This window comes from Balaenoptera acutorostrata, chromosome 19, assembly GCF_949987535.1.
Source record: "Balaenoptera acutorostrata chromosome 19, mBalAcu1.1, whole genome shotgun sequence".
NCBI lineage: Eukaryota > Metazoa > Chordata > Mammalia > Artiodactyla > Balaenopteridae > Balaenoptera > Balaenoptera acutorostrata.
The window spans coordinates 51,468,985-51,490,082 of record NC_080082.1 but is presented as its reverse complement, the minus strand read 5'-3'; the positions used below and the strand labels follow the sequence as shown (position 1 = coordinate 51,490,082).

The 21,098-nt window shown below is 37.5% G+C and overlaps 1 protein-coding gene and 1 non-coding gene across 4 annotated transcripts in view; both read left to right on the top strand.

Moving 5' to 3' along the window:
• Positions 1 to 21,098, top strand: part of ZNF569 (zinc finger protein 569) — a 108,172-nt gene that overhangs the window by 11,731 nt on the left and 75,343 nt on the right. For all 3 annotated transcript variants that reach the window (XM_057533282.1, XM_057533283.1, XM_007166765.3), the window contains exon 3: positions 18,327 to 18,384. In XM_057533282.1, the coding sequence (XP_057389265.1) occupies positions 18,327 to 18,384 (58 nt within the window). The remainder of the gene's footprint in view (positions 1 to 18,326; positions 18,385 to 21,098) is intronic.
• TRNAE-CUC (transfer RNA glutamic acid (anticodon CUC)) lies at positions 9,207 to 9,279 on the top strand. The gene has a single exon. It is a non-coding gene; the product is annotated as a tRNA-Glu (tRNA).

Here is a 21,098-nt window from a genome sequence, read left to right as displayed (position 1 = left end):
ATCTTGTATCCTGCTACCTTGCTGAATTCATTTATAAGTTCTAATAGTTTTTTGTGTGGAGTCTTTAGGGTTTTCTATATAGAGTATCATGTCATCTACATATAATGACAATTCTACCTCTTCCTGAATGCCTTCGTTTCTGTTAGTGTATTTTTTTAAATTAATTTTTATTGGAGTATAGTTGCTTTACAATGTTGTGTTAGTTTCTGCTGTACAGCAGAGTGAATCAGCTATATGTATACATATAATCCCTCTTTTTTGGATTTCCTTCCCATTTAGGTCACCTCTGTTAATATATTTCTGATTGCTAGCATTCCTTTTGATTCTTTCTTATAGTGTCTATTTCTCTAGTGTCTATAGAAATAGTGTCTATTTCTCTCCTTACATTATCTGTTTTTCTAATTTGTTCATTAGAGCCCTGAGCATATTAGTCATAGTTATTTTAAATGCACTGCACAAACTTTTACTGTACCCTTTGAAATGTAAATTATTGTGCTAGGCCATAAAGAAGCCATATAAGTAGTCCCTGCCTTAAGTGATTCACAGTCCTAGGGAGAGAGACGAATCAGCAAATGCTATGGCAGAATGATAAATGCCACATGTTGGGCAAGCTCATGGGATGTAGGAATAAGATAGATCCAATAGAGGGGTATCCTGATCAAGGGATAAAGTAGTTTTTTTGTTTGTTTGTTTTTTGTTTTTTGCCATGCCGCGTGGCTTGCAGGATCTTAGTTCCTCAACCAGGGATCGAACCTGGGCCCACAGCAGTGAGGGTGCCAAGTCCTAACCACTGGACCGCCAGGGAATTTCCTGGATAAAGTAGTTCTTAATTTGACTTAAGGACAAGAAGGCATTGGTCAAGTGAAAGATGCAGCTGATCAGCAATCAGGGAATGGTTTCTATGTAGGGGGAAATGATATGCAGTGGCTTTTAAGGGAGTGAGTGCACTGTGTTTTTTTTAAAAAGCACATAACCATAACTTGTGCCCCCCTCCCATGTGATTTTTGGTGGTGGAAAGAAAATACTCATCCACAATGGAGCCATTTCCCCAGTATGTAAGTTAGCTCAAACTATCTAGAGAATTGCTTTGGGAAATGCAGCCGGGGTGGGGCTCTCAATGATTTTGGAGTTTTTGGCAAAATTTGGATTCAAGCAGGTAGAGATGATGATAATGACGATGATGATGATACAGATGCCCAAGCTGTTACTGTTTTTTAACTGTAACTGAGCTCATTTCAGGAGGGAAGTATGCATAGTAGTTCAGAAACTGAAAAAATGGATATACCTCAAGTAAGTTCTTTACAAAGGGACAAGAAAAATAACATTTGGTATGAATAGAACATCTAATATGAGAATTTGTTTTTAAAGTATTTCTCCAGTCAGTCCACTTTGAATTCCTCCAAATTTATTCTTTTTTCCCTGACGCCTTGCCAATCGCTACTGCTTTGCCTGTAACACTTCCCCGCAGCAACTCCAACATAGCTAATTTACTTAACATTAAGATACCATCTTAATCCTAACTTCATGTGGGAGGTATTTTGGGGCCCCATGCCAAAATAAGCTGAGGGACTTTTGCTGTGTGCCTTCCAAGTGAAGCAGTTCTTAAAAGTTTATTGTAATGGAGGGACTTTGGGTTTCTGCTCAGGGACATAGATGGAAAGAGCTCTGCCTCCACCCTTAAAACAAGGAAAAAACTGGATGAACTGCAGATTAACAACTTTTTTTGAACTCTTCAGAGAACTGAGGTCACAGGGCAACCAAGTAACCTGAAATCTGAGGAAAAACAGATGCCTTCTGGGAGAAATAGGACTTGAGCCTTCACTCACATGGGGTGGATACTGCCAGACACCATATAAGCCAGTAAGAAGATACAGTTAAATTTTTTAAACAACTTGTCAGAGGTTGAATGTGGGCCAGCAAGAGTATAAAGCCACTGAGGGAGTTGCAAATTTGGGAGTTTTCAATCTCTGTTAGGCTTTTCCTCCAGGAATCCCATCAGACCCTCATTGTGAAGATGGAGGAGAACCCTGTGATATCTTTCCTTGTGGTGCTGCTTTGGGAAAGGGAACAACAGCACAGACCCATCTTTGCTGCAGAATAAAAAAACTTTAGTTTGTATAATAAAAAGCAACAAAAACTGTTACCTTAGGGCACAGGTGGAAACTTATAGCAGTTTAAGAAAGTGAACTGAAAAAAAAGCACTACCTCTGGGAGTGGGGAAGGAATATGTGCTAGACCTAGCACACAGCTGGAGGAGAGGCAAGAGCGTTCATGAAAGCCACATACATAACCAAGACCCAGGGACATGGGGCCTGCCTGAGACTTAGGCTTAGTGAGAATATAAGAGACTGCTTTCCTCTACCAACCCCTACTGCCCAATCCGCCCATGAGGATAACAAGCATCAAATAAAAATAATAGTGGAACATAGCTGGGAGACCTGCAAGAGAGATTCTCTGTGGGGAACAGCACAGATGGAATACTCATCGCCAAGGGAGAAACATATATTGAGTAAACATGCCTGGTAAACCAACCCATACCTTAAACACAGGTATCTTTAGAAGAATTTGAAGCCTGTGATACAATGAAGGTAACCACAGCAATGAAAAACCTAAACCCCACCCATCTGCTGACTCAAACCCCCGTGTTAAAAACCTAGCAGAAGGAAAGGCATGCTAATCTGTAAGCATAAGAAATACTTAACTTTATATTTGCTGTACTACCCAAGATGTCCAGCTTTCCAAAAAATTATAAGGTATGTGAAAAGGTAAGAAATAACACACTTCAAAGAGCTAAAGCAATCATCAGAACCAGACTCAGATATGACATAGATATTGGAACAACCCAATAGGAATTTAGAATAACTATGACTAATATGTAATGGATCACATGGGTAATTTCAGCAGAGAGATGGAAACTATATGAAAAAGTTGAATAGAAATGCTAGAAATCAGAATCACAGCAGAGGTGAATAATGTTTATGATAGACTCATTAGTAGATTGGACACAGCTGGAGAAAGAATCTGTGAACTTCAATTTAGAGTAATAGAAATTACCTATACTGAAACACAGTGAGAAAAAGAGTGGGTGAAAAAAGCCAGAATAGAGCATCCAAGAGGTATGGGACAGTATAAAAAGTCTAATATATGCTTAATTGGTATCCCAGTTAAGAGAGAGAATGAAGAAAAAATATTTGAAGAAATAATGGCTGAAACTTTTTCAAAGTTAATGACACCAAACTGGTAAACTCAGAGACCACCAAGCAGGATAAATACAAATAAAACAAAAACGAAAAACACTTTTGGGCATATCATATTTTTTAAAAATATACTTATTTATTTATTTATTTGGCTGCTCCAGGTCTTAGTTGTGGTATGCGGGATCTTCATTGCAGCATGCAGGATCTTTAGTTGCAGCATGCAGAATCTTTTAGTTGTGGCATGCGGGCTGTTAGTTGTGGCAGGTGGGATCTAGTTCCCTGACCAGGGATTGAACCTGGGCCCCCTGCATTGGGAGCACAGAGTCTTAACCACTGGACCACCAAGAATGTCCCTGGGCATTATCATATTTAAACTGCTGAAAAAGAAAGATAAGGAAGAAAATTTTGAAGGCAACTTCAAGAAAATAGAAACTTTACGTACTGAGAGACAAGGATAAGAATCACATACAGCAGACTTCTCATCAGATATCATGCAAGCAAGAAGATAATGAAGACAAATTTTTAAAGTACTAAAAGAAAAAAGCTATCAATACAGGATTCTATACCATGCAAAAATATGCTTCAAAAATGAAAAATAAATACTTTTTCAGGGATTCCCTGGTGGCGCAGTGGTTAAGAATCCACCTGCCAATGCAAGGGACATGGGTTCAATCCCTGGTCCGGGAAGATCCCACATGCTGCAGAGCAATGAAGCCTGTGCAGGGTAACTAAGCCCATGCATCACAACTACTGAGCCTGTGCTCTAGAGCCTGCGAGCCACAACTACTGAAGCCCGCACGCCTAGAGGCTCTGCTCCTCAACAAGAGAAGCCACCGCAATGAGAAGTCTGCGCACCGCAACAAGAGAAAGCCCACATGCAGCAATGAAGACCCAATGCAGCCAAAAATAAATAAATGAAATGCTTTTTCAGACAATCAAAAACTCATTGCAGGCTTCCCTGGTGATGCAGTGGTTAAGATCCACCTGCCAATGCAGCGGACACGGGTTCGAGTCCTGGTCCGGGATGATCCCACATGCTGTGGAGCAACTAAACCTGTGCGCCACAACTACTGAGCCTGCACTCTAGAGCCCGCGAGCCACAACTACTGAGCCCACGTGCCACAACTACTGAAGCCCGTGTGCCTAGAGCCTGTGCTCCGCAACAAGGGAAGACACTGCAATGAGAAGTCCGAACACCGCAATGAAGAGTAGCCCCTGCTCACTGCAACTAGAGAAAGCCCTCGCACAGCAATGAGACCCAACACAGCCAAAAATAAATAAATAAATAAATAAATATATGTATTTAAAAAAAACTGATTGCCAGTAGACCTTCTCTACAGGAGATGCAGAAGGAATATGATATCAATCAAACTTGGATTTGCACAAAGAAATGAAGAGCATTGGAACTGGAATCAATGAAATTCAAATAAAATTCATTTCCTTTCTTATACGTAATTGCTCTAAAAGATACATGGTCATCTAAAGTAAATATTGTATGTTTATGGCATAGGTAAAAGTGAAATATATGACGAATATAACACAAAGGATGGGAGGAATTTGGAATATGTTGTTGTGGTTTTTATACTACAAGTGAAGCAGTGTCATATTATTTGAAGGTAGATGCAGACTTTTTGGGGGTGTGTTCCAAAGAGCAAATTTAATCAGAGAAGTGAGAAAATGCAGAAACAAAGGAAAACAGTCAAGCAATTTGAAACAATAATAGTTTAGCCATTAAACAAAGTAAAAGATCTAGAGAGATCTAGAGAGAACTAGAGAGAAGCCTGTGCCACAATGAAGAGCCCGTACACCACAACGAAAGAGCCTGTGTGCCACAACTAAGACCCGATGCAGTCAAAAATAATAAATAAATTTTTAAAAAAGAGTGGGGGAACCAATTTTAAAAAAATGATAAGAAATAAGTGTTGGTTTGGATGTGTTGTGTTGTGCGCTGTTGGTGGGAATGGAAACTGGTATAGCCACTATGGAAAACAGTATGGAGGTTTCTCAGAAAATAAAAATTAGAACTACCATATGACCCAGCAATTCCACTTCTGGGTTATTTATCCAAAGGAAGCGAAAACACTAAGGTGAAAAGATTTATGCATTCCCACAGTCATTGCAACATTATTTACAATAGCTGGTACACGGAAGCAACCTATGTGTCCATCGATGGATGAATGGATAAAGAAATTGTGGTATGTAAACACAATGGAATATTATCCAGCCATAAAAAAGAGGAAATCTTACTATTTGTGACAACATGGATGTACCTTGAGGGCATTATGCTGAGTGGAATAAGTCAGAGAAAGACAAATACCATGTGATCTCACTTATGTGGTATCTAAAAACACAAACAAACCCACCCCCCACACACAAAAATCCAAGCTTATAGCTATAGGGAACAGATTGGTTGTTGCCAGAGGGGAGGGGAGGGGGGAGGTGGAGAGGGAAGGGGGTGAAATGAGTGAAGAGGGTCAAAATGTACAAACTTCCAGTAATAAAATAAATCATGGGCATATAATGTACAGCATGACAACTGTAGTTAAAAATAATCTGTATTGTGTATTTGAAAGTTGCTGAGAGTAGATCTTAAAAGTTCTCATCACAAGAAAAAAAATTTGTAACTATGTAAGGTGATGAGTATTAGCTAGACTTATTGTGGTAATCATTTTGCAATGTATACAAATATCAAATCATTGTGCTGTATACCTGAAACTAATATAATATTATATGTCAATTATACCTCAATTTAAAAAAAAAACACTTTCTAAAAAGGAAACTCTATGCCCAGGTAATTTCACAGGTGAAATAGCAAACATCTAAGGAAGAAATTATAACAATTGTATATAAACTCTTCCAGAAAATAGAGGAGGAGGAACACTTTCCAACTTATTTTATGAAACAGGTTTACCCTGATACCAAAACCAGACAGACATTACAAGAAGAGAAAACTACAGACCAATATTTTTCACAGACTTAGAAACAAAAATCCTCAAAATTGAATTGAAAAATTGAATTTAGCAGTATATAAAAAGATAATATATCGTGACCAAATGGATTCATCTTGGGAAGGCAAGATGAACTTCAAGTTCATTATTTGAAAATCAGTTATTGTAGTGCACCATAATATGATACTGAAGAAGAATCATATGATTATCTCAATAGATGCAGAAAAAGTACTTGAGAAAATTCAGCATTTACTCATGAAAAAAATCTCAGCAAACTAGGAATAGAAGGGAACATTCTTTACATTCTGAAAAAAAAAACAACAGAGACAGAAACCAACTAGAGCTAACATTATAGTTAATGATGAGATACTGAATGCTTTACCCCTAAGATTGGGAACAAGGCCAGGATATCCTCTGTCACCACCATTATTCACCATCCTACTGGAAATCCTAGCCAGTGAACAAAGCAAGATAAAGACATAAAGGCATACAAATTGGAAAACAGAAATACAACTTTCTATTTGTAGACAACATGATTCTCTAAATAGAAGACACCAAAGAACTATAAAAAACTCCTGGAATAGGGTTTCCCTGGTAGCACAGTGGTTAAGAATCCGCCTGCCAATGCAGGGGACACGGGTTCGAGGCCTGGTCTGGGAAGATCCCACATGCCACGGAGCAACTAAGCCCATGTGCCACAACTACTGACTGAGCCTGTACTCTAGAGCCTGCAAGCCACAACTACTGAGCTCGTGTGCCACAACTACTGAAGCCTGCACACCTAGAGCCCATGCTCCACAACAAGAGAAGACACTGCAATGAGCAACCCACGCACTGCAATGCAGAGTAGCCCTCGCTCACCACAACTAGAGAAAGCCCGCGCACAGCAACAAAGACCCAACGCAGCCAAAAATAAATAAAAAATAAATAAATTTATATTTAAAAAAACTCCTAGAACTACCAAGTGACTTTAGCATGGTTGTAGGATATGTAATGAGTATACAAAGTCTGTTATTTTTATATACCAGCAATGAACAATTGGAATTTGAAATAGAATTTTTTTATTTCTTATTTTTTATGGAAGTATAGTTGACTTACAATGTTGTGTTAATTTTTGCTGTACAGTAAAGTGATTCATTTATACATATATGTACATTTTTAAATATTCTTTTTCACTATGGTTTATCATAGGATATTGAATATAGTTCCCTGTGTTATATATATAGTAGGACGTTGTTGTTTATCCATTCTGTATATAATAGATTACATCTGCTAACCCCAACCTCCCACTCCATCTCTCCCCCTTCCCCTCCTGCTTGGCTACCACAAGTCTGTTATCTATGTCTGTGAGGCTGTTTCTGTTTCATAGATAGGTTCACTTGTATCATATTTTAGATTCCACATATAAGTGATATCATATGGTATTTGTCTTTCTCTTTCTGACTTCACTTAATATGATCATCTCTAGTTGTATCCATGTTGCTGCTGAAGTAAAATTTTAAATGCCATTTTATTAGCACCCCAAAATACAATACTTAATAAATCTCACAAAGTATGTACAGGCACTGTATGCTGAAAATGAAAAAAAAAACATGATGAAAGAAAATAAATTAAAAATAAATGGAAATGCAGCAACATGGGTGGACTTAGAGATTAGCATGTGAAGTGAACTAAGTCAGAAACAGAAAGACAAATACCATAATGAAGGGGTGTTCTGCGGGTTGTCCTCCACTTCATGTTAGTGTTAATAGGTCTGCTACTAGTACTCAAAATAGGCACTGGCTGAGAGGTGGAAATGTTATGCTTCGTTGTTTGGATGTGTGAAGAATTGGGATAAATGCTAGAATTAAGATTGAAAAGATTAGGGCTAATACTCCTTCTAGTTTATTAGGAATTTATCATAGAATTAACATGTGCAAATAGAAAATATCACCCTGGCTTGATATGAGGTGGTGTGTTGAGAGGGTTTGCTGGGGTGTAGTTGTCTGGGTCTCCTAGTAGTTTGGGTGAAAATAGCACTAATATTATTAGTATTAAAATTAGTAACAAGGCACGTAGGATGTCTTTGATTGTACAGTAGGGGTGAAATGTAATTTTGACTATATCAGATGAGATTCCTGTGGGATTATTGGAGCCTGTCTTGTGGAGGAATAGTAAGTAGACAGCTGTTAGTGCTGCAATTATAAATGGGAGAATAAAATGGAAGGCGAAGAATCATGTAAGAGTTGCTTTATCTACTGAAAAGCCACCTGAGATTCATTCGACGAGGCTTGTGCGGATACATAGGATTGCTGAGAGGAGAACAGTATTAACCGTTGCTCCTCAGAATATTTGTTCTCAAGGTAAGACATAGCCCATGAATGCTGTAGCTATGACTGTAAATAATAAGATGATTCCAGTGTTGCATGTTTCTGAAAAGGTGTAGGGTCTGGGACTCCCCTGGTGGTCCAGTGGTAAAGAATCCACCTTCCAATGCAGGGGACATGGGTTCGATCCCTTGTCAGGGAACTAAGATCCCACATGCCATGGGGCAACTAAGCCCATTTGCCACAACTACTGAGCTCACGTGCCTCAATGAGAGAGCCCACGTGCCACAAACTACAGAGCCCACGTGCTCACCCGAGGGCCACAACCACAGAGCCCATGCGCCCTGGAGCCCACACGCCCCAACTAGAGAGAGAAAACCCACACACCACCACTAGAGAGAAGCCTAAGCTCTACAACGAAGAGCCCACGTGCCGTAACAAAAGATCCTGCATGCCTCAACGAAGATTCCACGTGCCGCAACTAAGACCCAATGCAGCCAAAAAAATTTTAAAAGAAGAAAATAAATAAAATAAGTAAATATTTTAAAAAGGTGTAGGATCCATAGTATAATCCTTGTCCTACATGAATAAATAGGCAAATAAAAAAGATGGAGCCTCCATTTGCATGTAGATATCAGATAATTCATCCATAATTTACGTCTCGGATATGTGTTACTGATTAAAAAGTGGTTATTGTATCTGATGTATAATGTATTGCTAGAGTAAGCCTGTCAAGATTTGTAGAACTAGGGAATTCCCTGGTGGTCCAGTGGTTAGGACTCTGTGCTCTCATTGCTGAGGGCCCAGGTTCAATCCCTGGTTAGGGAACTAAGATCCCTGCAAGCCAGGGCGGGGATCTTTTTGTGGCAGGGCCAAAAAAACCCCAGAAAAAAACAAAAACAAATGCCCAGTAGGGAACCAAAATTTTGTCATGATGAAATGTTTGATGGAGCTGGGAGATCGACAAATGCATTGTTAATTTTTGTTAATGGATGATTTTCAGATGTTGGTCATTAAGTGTTCTTAGGGTTGAAATACAATGATTTTTCATGTCATTGGCCATGGTTAGATTCCATGTAAGAATAATGATAACATACATTGTATTTATTTTAAGTACTATTTTTGTAATTAGTCTTGTGGGTTTTTCTTCAAAACCTTCACCTAGGGCTTCCTTGGTGGCGCAGTGGTTAAGAATCCTCCTGCCAATTCAGGGGATGTGGGTTTGAGCCCTGGTCTGGGAAGATCCCACATGCCGTGGATCAACTAAGCCTGTGCACCACAACTACTGAGCCTGCACTCTAGAGCCTGTGAGCCACAACTACTGAAGCCTGCGTGCCTAGAGCCCGTGCTCCGCAATGAGAGAAGGCACCGCAATGGGAAGCCTGCACACCACAACGGAGAGTAGCCCCTGCTCGCCACAACTAGAGAAAGCCCGCGCACAGCAACAAAGACCCGAAACAGCCAAAAATAAATAAAATAAAATAAATTAATCAAAAAAAAAACTATTTATGGTGGACTTGGGTTGATTGTAGGTGGTGGTTTTGGTTGTGGGATTGTGTTGAATTTTGGTGGTTCGTTTTTGGGTCTAATAGCATTTTTGATTTATTTAGGGGGAATGTTGATAGTATTTGGTTATACGACAGCTGTGGCTACTGAGCAGTATCCTGAAGTTTGAGTTTCTAATAAGACCGTTCTAGGTATATTTCTTTCAGGGTTGATAGAATTTTCAATAGTATTCTAAGTTTCAAAGCAGTGGTCCCCAACCTTTTTGGCACCAGGTACCAGTTTCGTAGAAGACAATTTTTCTACGGTCGGCGGGTAGCGGGGTGGGGGATGGTTCAGGTGGTAATGCGAGCGATGGGGGGCATAGTTCAGGTGGTAATGCGAGCGATGGGGAGGAGCAGATGAAGTTTCCCTCGCTTGCCTACCACTCACCTCCTGCCGTGCTGCCCGGTCCCTAACAGGCCGTGGACCGGTACCAGTCTGTGGCCCGGGGGTTGGGGACCCCTGTTTTAAAGGATGAAGAAGTGGAGATTGTATTTAAGTTTAATGGACTAGGGGATTGGGTAATTTATGATATGGGAGATTCTGGGTTTTTTTAGTGAAGAGGCTATTGGAATTGCGACATTGTATAGCTCTGGTACTTGACTAGTAATTGTTACCCGTTGATCATTGCTTATTGGTGTTGTGGTTATTATAGAGGTTACTCGTGGTAATTAAACAGAATTATGCTTAGGGTGAGGGTAATGAGGAATGAAAGAAAATATAGTTTGATTAGGCCTTTTTGGTCTGATACTAGCATAGAAATTTTTATTTGAATAAGGGAAGTAGTTTTTGGTAGATACTTTCTAGTCAGATTAAATCTAGGAAGGCTGATGTGATTTTTGGCTTGCTGATAAATTTAAGTATGGTGGGAAGTTGTGTATAATAATGGAGAAATACCCTAGGAGGTTGGAAAATTTGAAGAAATTTGAAGGGTACTTAAATTTTAAGTTTTGTGTGGTGAGGTTGACTTCAGTGCCAGATGGTTACAGCAAGGGCAGTTAGTTTCAAATAATAAGGTATAGTTATTTGTGGAATTGTTGTTGGGGGAGTATTGTTGGAGATAAGAAATCCAGCGAAAATACTTCCAGTTAGTAAACATTTAATAGAATTGATTAGGAGTGGGTTGTTTTCATTAATTAGAATTAAAGTGGAAAAGTTTGTCCTAATAGTGCAAAGAAAATAATGTGAGTGATATAGACAATTGTAAGGGATGTGGCGACGAGAGTTATTAGTAGGACTCAGGTGTTGGTATATGACATGTTAGCGATTTTGATGATTAGGTCTTTAGAGTAGAATCCTGTGAGGAAGTGTATTCCTGTCAGTGTGAGACTTCGATAATGAGGGCTGTTGTGGTAAAAGATACTGCTTTAAATAAACCTGTCTTCTGAATGTCTTGCTCATCATTTAGGCTATGAATAATGGATCTAGCGCATGTAAATAGTATGGCCTTGAACAAGGCATGTGTGCAAATATGGAGAAATGCTAGGTAAGGCTGGTTAATACCGATTGTTACTATTATAAGGCCTAATTGGCTTGAAGTAGAGATGGCAAGAATTTTTAAATGTCATTTTGGGTAAGAGCGCATACTGCTGTAAATAATGTGGTAATTGCTCCGATACATAATATTGTTGTTTGGATAAATTTATTATTCTCTGTTAAAGGGTAAAAGCGGATAAGTAGAAAAGTACCTGCTACAACTATTCTTGAGTGAAGTAGGGCTGAGATGGAGGTAGGGCCTTCTATTGCTGGGGGAAGTCATTTGTGATGCCAAATTGGGCGGATTTTTCAGTTGTGGCCAATACAAGTCCTGTTAGAGGCAGGTTTGGGTGATTTAGGTTAAGTATAAATATTTATTGTAGGTCTCATGCGTTTAAATAGGAATCATGCTACTGATAATAATAAATCCAATATCTCCAATGTGATTATATAAAACTAGTTGGAGAGCAGCTGTATTTGCATCTGCTCATCCATGTTGTCACCTGATAAGTAGAAAAGATATAATTCCAACTCCTTCTGATCCAATGAAAAGCTGGAAAAGATTGTTAGCAGTGACAAGAATTAGTATTGTGATAAGAAAAAGGAGTTTTTAAACAATCGATTGATGTTAGGATCTGAGTGCATATATCAGATTGAAAATTCTATAATAGATCATGTGACAGATAATGCCACTGGCACAGATATTATTGAGAAAGAGTCTGTTTGAAGCTAAGTGATAATATAAGGGTTTGGATAATAATTCAGTGTCAGCTTGAGATAATTCTTTCTTGTCCTGTGTGAATGAATATTATTGTTGGAATTAAGCTGGTGATAAAAGCATATGAGATAGTGGTTTTTACATAGGATCGATATATGTTACTTTTGTAGATGTTGGTGTTTGTTATTATGATTGGTATTGTTAGTATAAATAGTGTAACTGGTGTGAAAGAGGTAAATAAGTTTATTACTTCTGTTTTGAGTTGCACCAATTTTTTGGTTCCTAAGACCAATGGATCAATACTATCCTTTAAAAGCTTGAAAAAGTCATACTGTTAGATATGGAGGCATGAATTAGCAGTTCTTGCATACTTTTTTGGTAAACAAGAAGGTTTAGTCTTCTGTTACTAGATTCACAGTCTAGTGTTTTTTAAAACTATATTTACAGTACAAGGGCCATAAAATGATTTTGGGACTTAACGATAGGAATAAGAGAGGTAAAATGTGAAGAGTTATGAGAGCATTTTCTCGTATGGATGATGGCTTAATATTATTGATAGGGTTTGTATATTTGCCTTGTTGTGCTATGATTAACTTATATATTGAGTATAAGGCAGTAATTACTATAGTAATTCCTGTTAGGATAATGGTGACATTTGATCATAAGAAGGATGATACTACTACAAATAGTTCTCCAATTAGCTTAATAGTTGGGGGTAGAGCTAGGTTTGTTAGGCTTGCTAGTAGTCATCATGTTGCTATTAATGGGAGGAATATTTGTAGACCTCTGGCTAAAATTATCATTCGGCTGTGAATTTGTTAGTAATTTGAATTTGTGAGGCAGAATGATATGAATGATGTGAGGCCATGGGCAATTATTAGACCGGTGGCTCCTATATAACTTCAAGGTGTTTGGATAAGAATGGCTACGAAAACAAGTGCTATGTGACCGACAGAATAATATGTGATAAGTGACTTTAAGTCTGTTTGGTGTAAACAAATTGAACTCGTTATGATTATTCCTCATAAGGAGAGTATGAGAAAAGGGTATGCTATGAAATCTGTTAATGGGTTTAGTATTGTTGTAATTCATAATATACCATAGCCTCCGAGTTTTAGTAGTACGGCTGCAAGGACTATGGATCCTGCATTAGGGGCTTCTACATATGCTTAAGGTAATCAAAGGTGAAGGCTATAAGAGGTATTTTACTATAAAGCCTATTATACAGGCTAGTCATATGAAAATGTTGGATAAGGAGATGGATATTGCTTGTGTTCAATATTGAAGTATTAGAAAATTTAGTGAGCCTGTGATATTTTGAATATGCACTAGTGCTACTAAGAGTGGAAGCGATCCTACTAGTGTATAAAATAAGAAATAAACTCCTGCATTAAGTCGTTCAGTTTGATTACCCCATTGGGTAATGATAATAAGTGTCGGGACTAGTGTTGCTTCAAATAAAATATAAAATAAGATTAATTCTATGGCAGTGAGTGTTATAATTAGGAATATTTGTAATATAATTAGCATGGTAATGTATAATTTTTTGAGTTAATGATTGTTTGAATAGGTGAACTTGGCTGGCTATTAGTATTAATGGGAAGAATCATGTTAAAATTAATAATGGTGTTGATAAGGAGTCGGAAAAAAATTAGTGAAAAGTTGAGGCTATTGTCATTAAATTGATTAAGAAGAAAAGGCTCATAAGACTGATTAATAAGCTGTGGACTGTGGTATTAATTCAGATTATGCTGTTCTTTGATAGTCATGTTAGTGGTGTTAGTATAATTGTAGGAATAATAATTTTTAACATTGGAGGAGATTAAGATTTTGTACATAATCAGTGCCGTATATGTTTGATACTATTACTAGTAAGGACAGTCCGAGTGCAGCTTTGAAAGCTGTGAATACTAGCAGAACAATTGGCATTATGCTGGCTAGGGTAGAATGTGTATTTAGAATGATCAGGGTTGCTATAATGAATAGTGATAGTATTATGCCTTCTAGGCATAATAGTGAAGATATTAGGTGAGATCAATATATTAATAATCCTATAAGAGATACTGTGAATGCTATAATAATATTTATATATACTAAAGGCACTTGGTAATGAACTTAATCATAATCTAACAAGTCAAAATAATTTAGTTTAAACTAACTACCATATTCAGTTCATTCTAGTCCTTTTTGGTTAGGCTAGGCTGTTGCTTGTAATAAAATTAGGAATAAAGCTATAATGAATGTTGTTTTTAGATTATTTGTCTGAGATGCTCAGGGTAAGGGTAAAAGGAGAGCAATTTCTAAGTCGAAAAGGAGGAATGTAATGGCTACTAGGAAAAATTTTATGGAAAATGGTACATGTGTTGATCCTATAGGGTCAAACCCACATTCATAAGAACTTATTTTTTTCTGTGTAAATATTTAATTGGGGAAGTCAGAATGCAATTAATACAATTAGTGAGGCTAGTGCTATGTTTGTAATTAATGTCAGTATTAGATTTATTATTCTTTTTTGGATTATACTGAAACTAATTGATTGGAAGTCAACTGTACTGTTTAATACTGAAAGAATAAGATCCTCATCAATAAATGGATATGTAAAGGAATAGTCATACTACATCTACAAAATGTCAATATCAGGCAGCAGCTTCGAAGCCAAAATGATGGTTAGATGAGAAGTGATATTTTAATTGATGTAAGAAGCAAATGATAAGGAAAGTAGAGCCATAATTACATGTAGTCTGTGGAATCCTGTAGCTATGAAGAAAGTTGACCCATCTGAAATTGTAAAGGATGTTTCGTAGTATTCTAAGGCCTGTAGACTTGTAAAATGAAAGCCTAGGGCAATTGTAATAAGAGCTTAGAGTATGTGTTTGCAGTTTCCTTCTATGAGGCTGTGGTGGGCTCAGGTAATGGATACCCTTAATACAGAGGTATTAAGAAGTGTTACTTCTAATGGATTTAGGGGACGGCTGCCTGTTGGTGGTCAGCATCCACCTAGTTCAGGTGTAGGGGTAAGGCTTGAGTGATAGAAGGCTCAAAAAAAGCCAGTAAAAAAGAGGACTTCTGAAATAATAAGATTATTCCATATCGGAGTCCTTTTTGAACAACTGATGTATAATGGCCTTGGGAAATGCTTTCTCTGATGATGTCTCATCATCATTAATACGTTGTTAAGGCCTAGTGATAATAATGTTGAAGTGAAGTGAAATCATGTAATTAGGCCTGATGTTATTATTAGAAGGGCTGAGAGAGCTCCTATAAGGGGTCAGGGACTGGGATTTACTATGTGATATGCATAGGTTTGGTGGGTCATTGTGTATTGTCATGTAGATAAAGACTTACTAGTAAGGTAAATGCGTAAGCTTGAATTATGGCAATGGCGATTTCGAGGGTAGTAAGTAATACAAGGATAATAAATGTAATGAGGGCTGTGGTGGTGCTAATATTCAGCAATGCTAGAGTCACTCCTCCAATTAAAGGAATAATAGATGTGCTGCTGTGATGTTAACTGTTAATTGTACGGCTAAAGCTATTGGTTGAGAATGAATAAGCTAATAGTTTCGATGATTACTAGTATAGGAATAAGAGGAACCGGTGCTCCTTGTGGTAGAAAATGAGCTAAGGATGCTTTTGTTTTATGGCAAAAGCCTGTAATTACAGTTCCTGCCCATAGGGGAATTGCTATTCCTAGATTTATTGAGTTGTGTAGTAGGTGTAAATGAATGTGGTAATAGTCCTAATAGATTTGTTGATCCAATAAATAAGATGAGTGATATTAGTATTAGTGCTCAGGTTTGTCCTTTGTGATTGTGAATAACTATTATTTGTTTCAGTGTTAGCTGAACTAGTCATTGTTGAATAGAAATTATATGGTTATTGATTAGTTGATTAGGTGTTGGGAGTAAAATGCTTGGGAATATGATGATTAAGATAATGATAGGAAGTCCTATTATTGTTGAGATAATGAAAGAGGCAAATAGATTTTCGTTCATTTTGTTTCTCAAGGGGCAGGTTGTTTTTGTATTTTGGTAGACATCAACTCTGTGTTTGAATAATATATTTTGAAATTTTTAGTTGGAATATAATAAATAGGGGTAGAATTATTGATAGAATAGTAATAAATCATGTTGATATATCCAGTTGTAGCATATCGTTAAGGGGAGTTTTAACTCCCAGTCTTTTTTTTTTTTTTCTTAAGGTATTTTTATTTATTTATTTATTTATTGGCTGCATTGGGTCTTTGTTGTTGCTCGAGGCTTTCTCTAGTTGAGGCAAGCGGGGGCTACTTTTTGTTGTGGTGCACGGGCTTCTCATTGCGGTGGCTTCTCTTGTTGAGGAGCACGGGCTCTAGGTGCGTGGGCTTCCGTAGTTGTGGCGCAGGGGCTTAGTTGCTCCTCAGCATGTGGGATCTTCCCGGACCAGGGATCGAACCCGTGTCCCCTTCATTGGCAGGCGGATTCTTAACCACTGTGCCACCAGGGAAGTCCCCCTAACTCCCAGTCTTTAACTTAACAAGTTAATGCTGTTTAGCTTCTTAATGAATTTATAATATTGATGCGGATCATTTTTCAAAGTATTTTAGTGGTACTAAAATGGGTATAAAACTATGATTTGATCCACAAATTTCTGAGCATTGTCCATAATATAGACCTCGTTGTGTTGATATGAGAGTTGATTGATTTAGGTGTCCTGGAATTGCATATATATTATATCATACATCAGGGGTCCCCAACCCCCGGGCTGTGGACCGGTACTGGTCTGTGGTCTGTTAGGAACCGGGCCACACAGCAGGAGGTGAGCGGCGGGCAAGCTAGCAAAGCTTCATCTGCCACTCCCCATTGCTCGCATTACCGCCTGAACCATCCCCCCCGCCACCATCCGTGGAAAAATTTTCTTCCACAGAACCGGTCCCTGGTGCCAGAAAGGTTGGGGACCGCTGCCACACATAATACATTATATGTATAACCGTGCATTAATTAATTACCCCACACGCTTATAAGCGTGTATGTTAACCCAGAGGTCTCCAACCTTTTTGGCACCAGGGACCAGTTTCCTGGAAGACAGGTTTTCCATTGGGGCGTGGGGCATGATTCAGGCCGTAATGCCAGCGAGCGATGGTTCAGGCGGTAATGCCAGCGATGGGGAGTGCCATGCTCTCGCGCTACTCACCTCCTGCTGTGCGGCCAGGTTCCTAACAGGCCGCGGACCGCCGGGGGGTTGGGGACCCCTGCATTAACCTGTTGATAGTACATACTACATTATACGTATAATCATGCATTATTTACCCCATGCTTATAAGCATGTACATTATATTATGAATATTACATAATACATAATATTATTAATTGTACATAGTACATTGTTTTATGATTCAGTTTGTATTTGGGCGAAATAATATGTTAATTGTTTTTTAAAAAAATCAAATAGTGCTACTAGTCTTGTAATAAGAATAAGAAAAACTATACCCTGTTCCTTTTTTCTCCCCATCTCTAATTCCTGTCCCCAGAAAGAATCACTTTCAACTCTTAACTGTGCCTTCTTTTGTTTACTCCGTTTTTCCAAATCATATGTTTATCCTGCTATTATTTGACACTTTTCAGATTTAGATTTTTTATACTATGGAAAATAAGAATTAAACGTTCTTACCACCACCAGTACCTCTGATACACATCACTCACACACATAAACTTCTCCTGACTCTTTTCTCAAAATATAAAATCATCACCATTTTAGTTAAATTCCCATTTAGTTTGTACTTAAAATATTTCTTTTTAAAAGTCTCAATACATTAAAATACCTTAGGTATGTTGTCAGTTTCATAATTTTCTTGGTGATGTGCTTTCATGAAGCTATATATCTTTCTGCTCCACGTGAACTGTTTATTCTCTGATACAGAGCTATTGATAAATTCATGGGGCATCTCCTACATATGTACTCCTATTCCTGTTCACCATATGCATAAGCTCCACATGATGTAGTAGTCATCTTTATACCTGGGGAATGTATATTCTTGGCCTTTCTGATGGCTCCAAGTATCATTTTGCTATAGAGTGACCTTTAATCTACCTTGTGGGTGCAGATTTCTTGAACTGCAAAACAAACCTTGTTTAATGGCTTTTATTCTCTTCTCCAGCTCTGCCTTCTCAGGCCCAGTCCACTCCCAGAAAGAAAAGGAAATGACTGAGTTGCAGGTAAATTTTAAGTAGTATATTTGTTCCCTGCCTTATTTTACAGTGCAGTTTAAGGGAATTGCAGTAATCCATACACTAAATTGGAAAATCCTGTACAGATAAAACATATTTTCAGAGGAAACAGAGTTGGAAGGTTAAGACCAAGAAAGAGTTAAAATATGATTATGCAGAAATGCTTTCATTCAGAGAGATTAAACTTGGGCTTCAATTTTGAATTTCATTATAATAGGTAAACAAGGGCAGAAATCCATTACATAATGTGCATTGTCCATAAGGATAAAAGTGAACATTTATTAGCAGAAGTAAGTTTTTCATTGGCACCTAGGTCAATGAATACATTGTAGTGAGACTTCCCGTAGTTGGTAAACCCAGCTTTTCTAGTGGTCTTTTTTTTTTTTTTTTTAATAATTTTTAAAGTCTTGGCCATGCCACACGGCTTGCAGAATCTCAGTTCCCCAACCAGGGGTTAAATCCGCGCCATGGCAGTGAAAGTGCCGAATCCTAACCACGAGACTACCAGGAAACTCCCCACTGATGGTCTGTTTTGATCGAGGATAAGGCAAAGAATATATGTCAAAATAGCCCAGCATTGGAAAGAACGCAAATCAACATCAACAGAAAATGGAATAAATTATAGTATTTCATGCAGTTGGACACTATACACATAAACACACACACACACACACACACACACACACACACACACACTCCCTAAAGCAGATTATTGCTACTTATAACAACATAGATAATCTCACAAACATGTGTCATAAGAGAAGTCAGAAATAAGAGTACATTCTATGTGATTCCAAATATCTGAAGTTAGAAAACTAATCTCAGTGATAGAAAATAGTGGTTACCCCGAAGGGGTATTTACTGGGAAGGGACATGAGGGAATCTTCTAGTATGCTGAAAATGCTCTGTATTTTGACCTGAGTGGTAGGTACACAAATACATAAATGTATAAAAATGTCTCAGTTTGTACACTTAAGATTAATGCATTTTACCACATTATTCTATGCTTTCATACCTTATTTTAAAAAAAAGCTAGACTATCTGAAGAAATAGATGGGATGTGTCTTTCAAATGACCCTGTATAATTATCTTTTTCCATGTGTGTTTGCTGAGATTCAGCCACAGTCTGAAGTAATCATTTATGGTAAATTCTTATAATTTTAGTCCACTAGAATGTGAACAAAGAGTATGCTTTATTTGGTTTACTGCTGTATCTCCAGCCCCTAGAACAATGCCTGGTATATGTGGTTTTTGTGAATGTTTGTGGTTTTAATGAATTGAATCCGTGGTTCCTTATTTCTTCTTCATTTTACTCTTAGAATAAGTAATGTCTGTCTCCTCTTCAAGGACATTTCCTTTTCCTCAGAACTTCATCCTTTTTCTTCAGACTTCCTTTGGAATCTTTCTCTTTCAGATTTATCCTGCACTCTTAGCTATTGAACAAATCTCACTTTACTGCCTTTTCACCCTTAGCGCAGAGCTTTGCCATACTGAGATATACCTTTCTTTGACCAGGTGCCCCTATCTAGCAGCTTCTCTGTATCTCTAGTTTTTTCCTCAGTTAATTTTCAAAGTGAATACATGTGTTTAACCAGCATAAGCACTGGATCAAGAAATGGAATATTACACTAACACCCATTAGACTCCTGCACCTTTCCCAGTTATTACCCTCACCCCAGGGGTAACCACTGTTCAGATTATATCACTATAGATTATTTATGCCTATTTTTAAACTTTATGTAACCTATATACTTTGTGTCTGACTTCTTTTGCTTAATATTTTGTTTGCCAGATTCATGTTGAATCATTGCATGTAAGTAGTTTACTTAACCTTACTACTGTATATTATTTAATTAATGTGAATAAACCATAATTTTATGTATCCATTCGATTACTGATAGGCATTTAGGTAGTTTTTATTTGGGAACAATTAAAATACTGTTCCTATGAATTTTCTTGTAGGTTTTTGTTGCACATATGTACATATTTCTTTCTACCAAAGTAGAATTTCTGAGTCATAAGTTATGTTTAAGATTACCTTTAATTGATACTGCCAAACAGTTTTCCAAAGTGATTGTCCAAAATTGTACTCTTAACAGTGTATGAGAGTTCTGACTACTGCAAGACAACCATCTTGAGTATATTTTCTACAGTCACTAGCTGTTTTTTTGGCATAATATCAAACTCATAGGCAGTAAAAAAGAAGGTCAACTAAATTTGAGTACATAAAAATTATATTCTCCTATTGATACAATCACCATAAAGTAAATTGACAAAACTTGACAACAATCTTAATAATACATATGGTAGACCCAATCTGGTATTTAAATACTATTTACAAACCAAATTAAAATCCAGTAGAAAACTGCATATAGGACATGAAAAAGAAATCCAAAATTGAAAAAGTAAGAACAAATGCCTGATAAAAATTGTAAATAATAATAAAAACTAATCTCTATTGTTAATTAAAGTTTTACATCAATTACCTCACATAGACTTCATAAAGAATCTTCATTTTTTTTTCAGGAGTTAAGAAACAAGCATAGAAAGATTAAGAAATTTACTCAAGGTCATAGGTAAAGGATGTAGTAGAATCAGGATTTAGTCCCAGGTGGTGTAACTGTGAAGCCTGTAAACAACCACAGTCCTGTATGACCTCAGCCTCACTCATGATTAATGAAATGCAAATAAAATGATTTTCT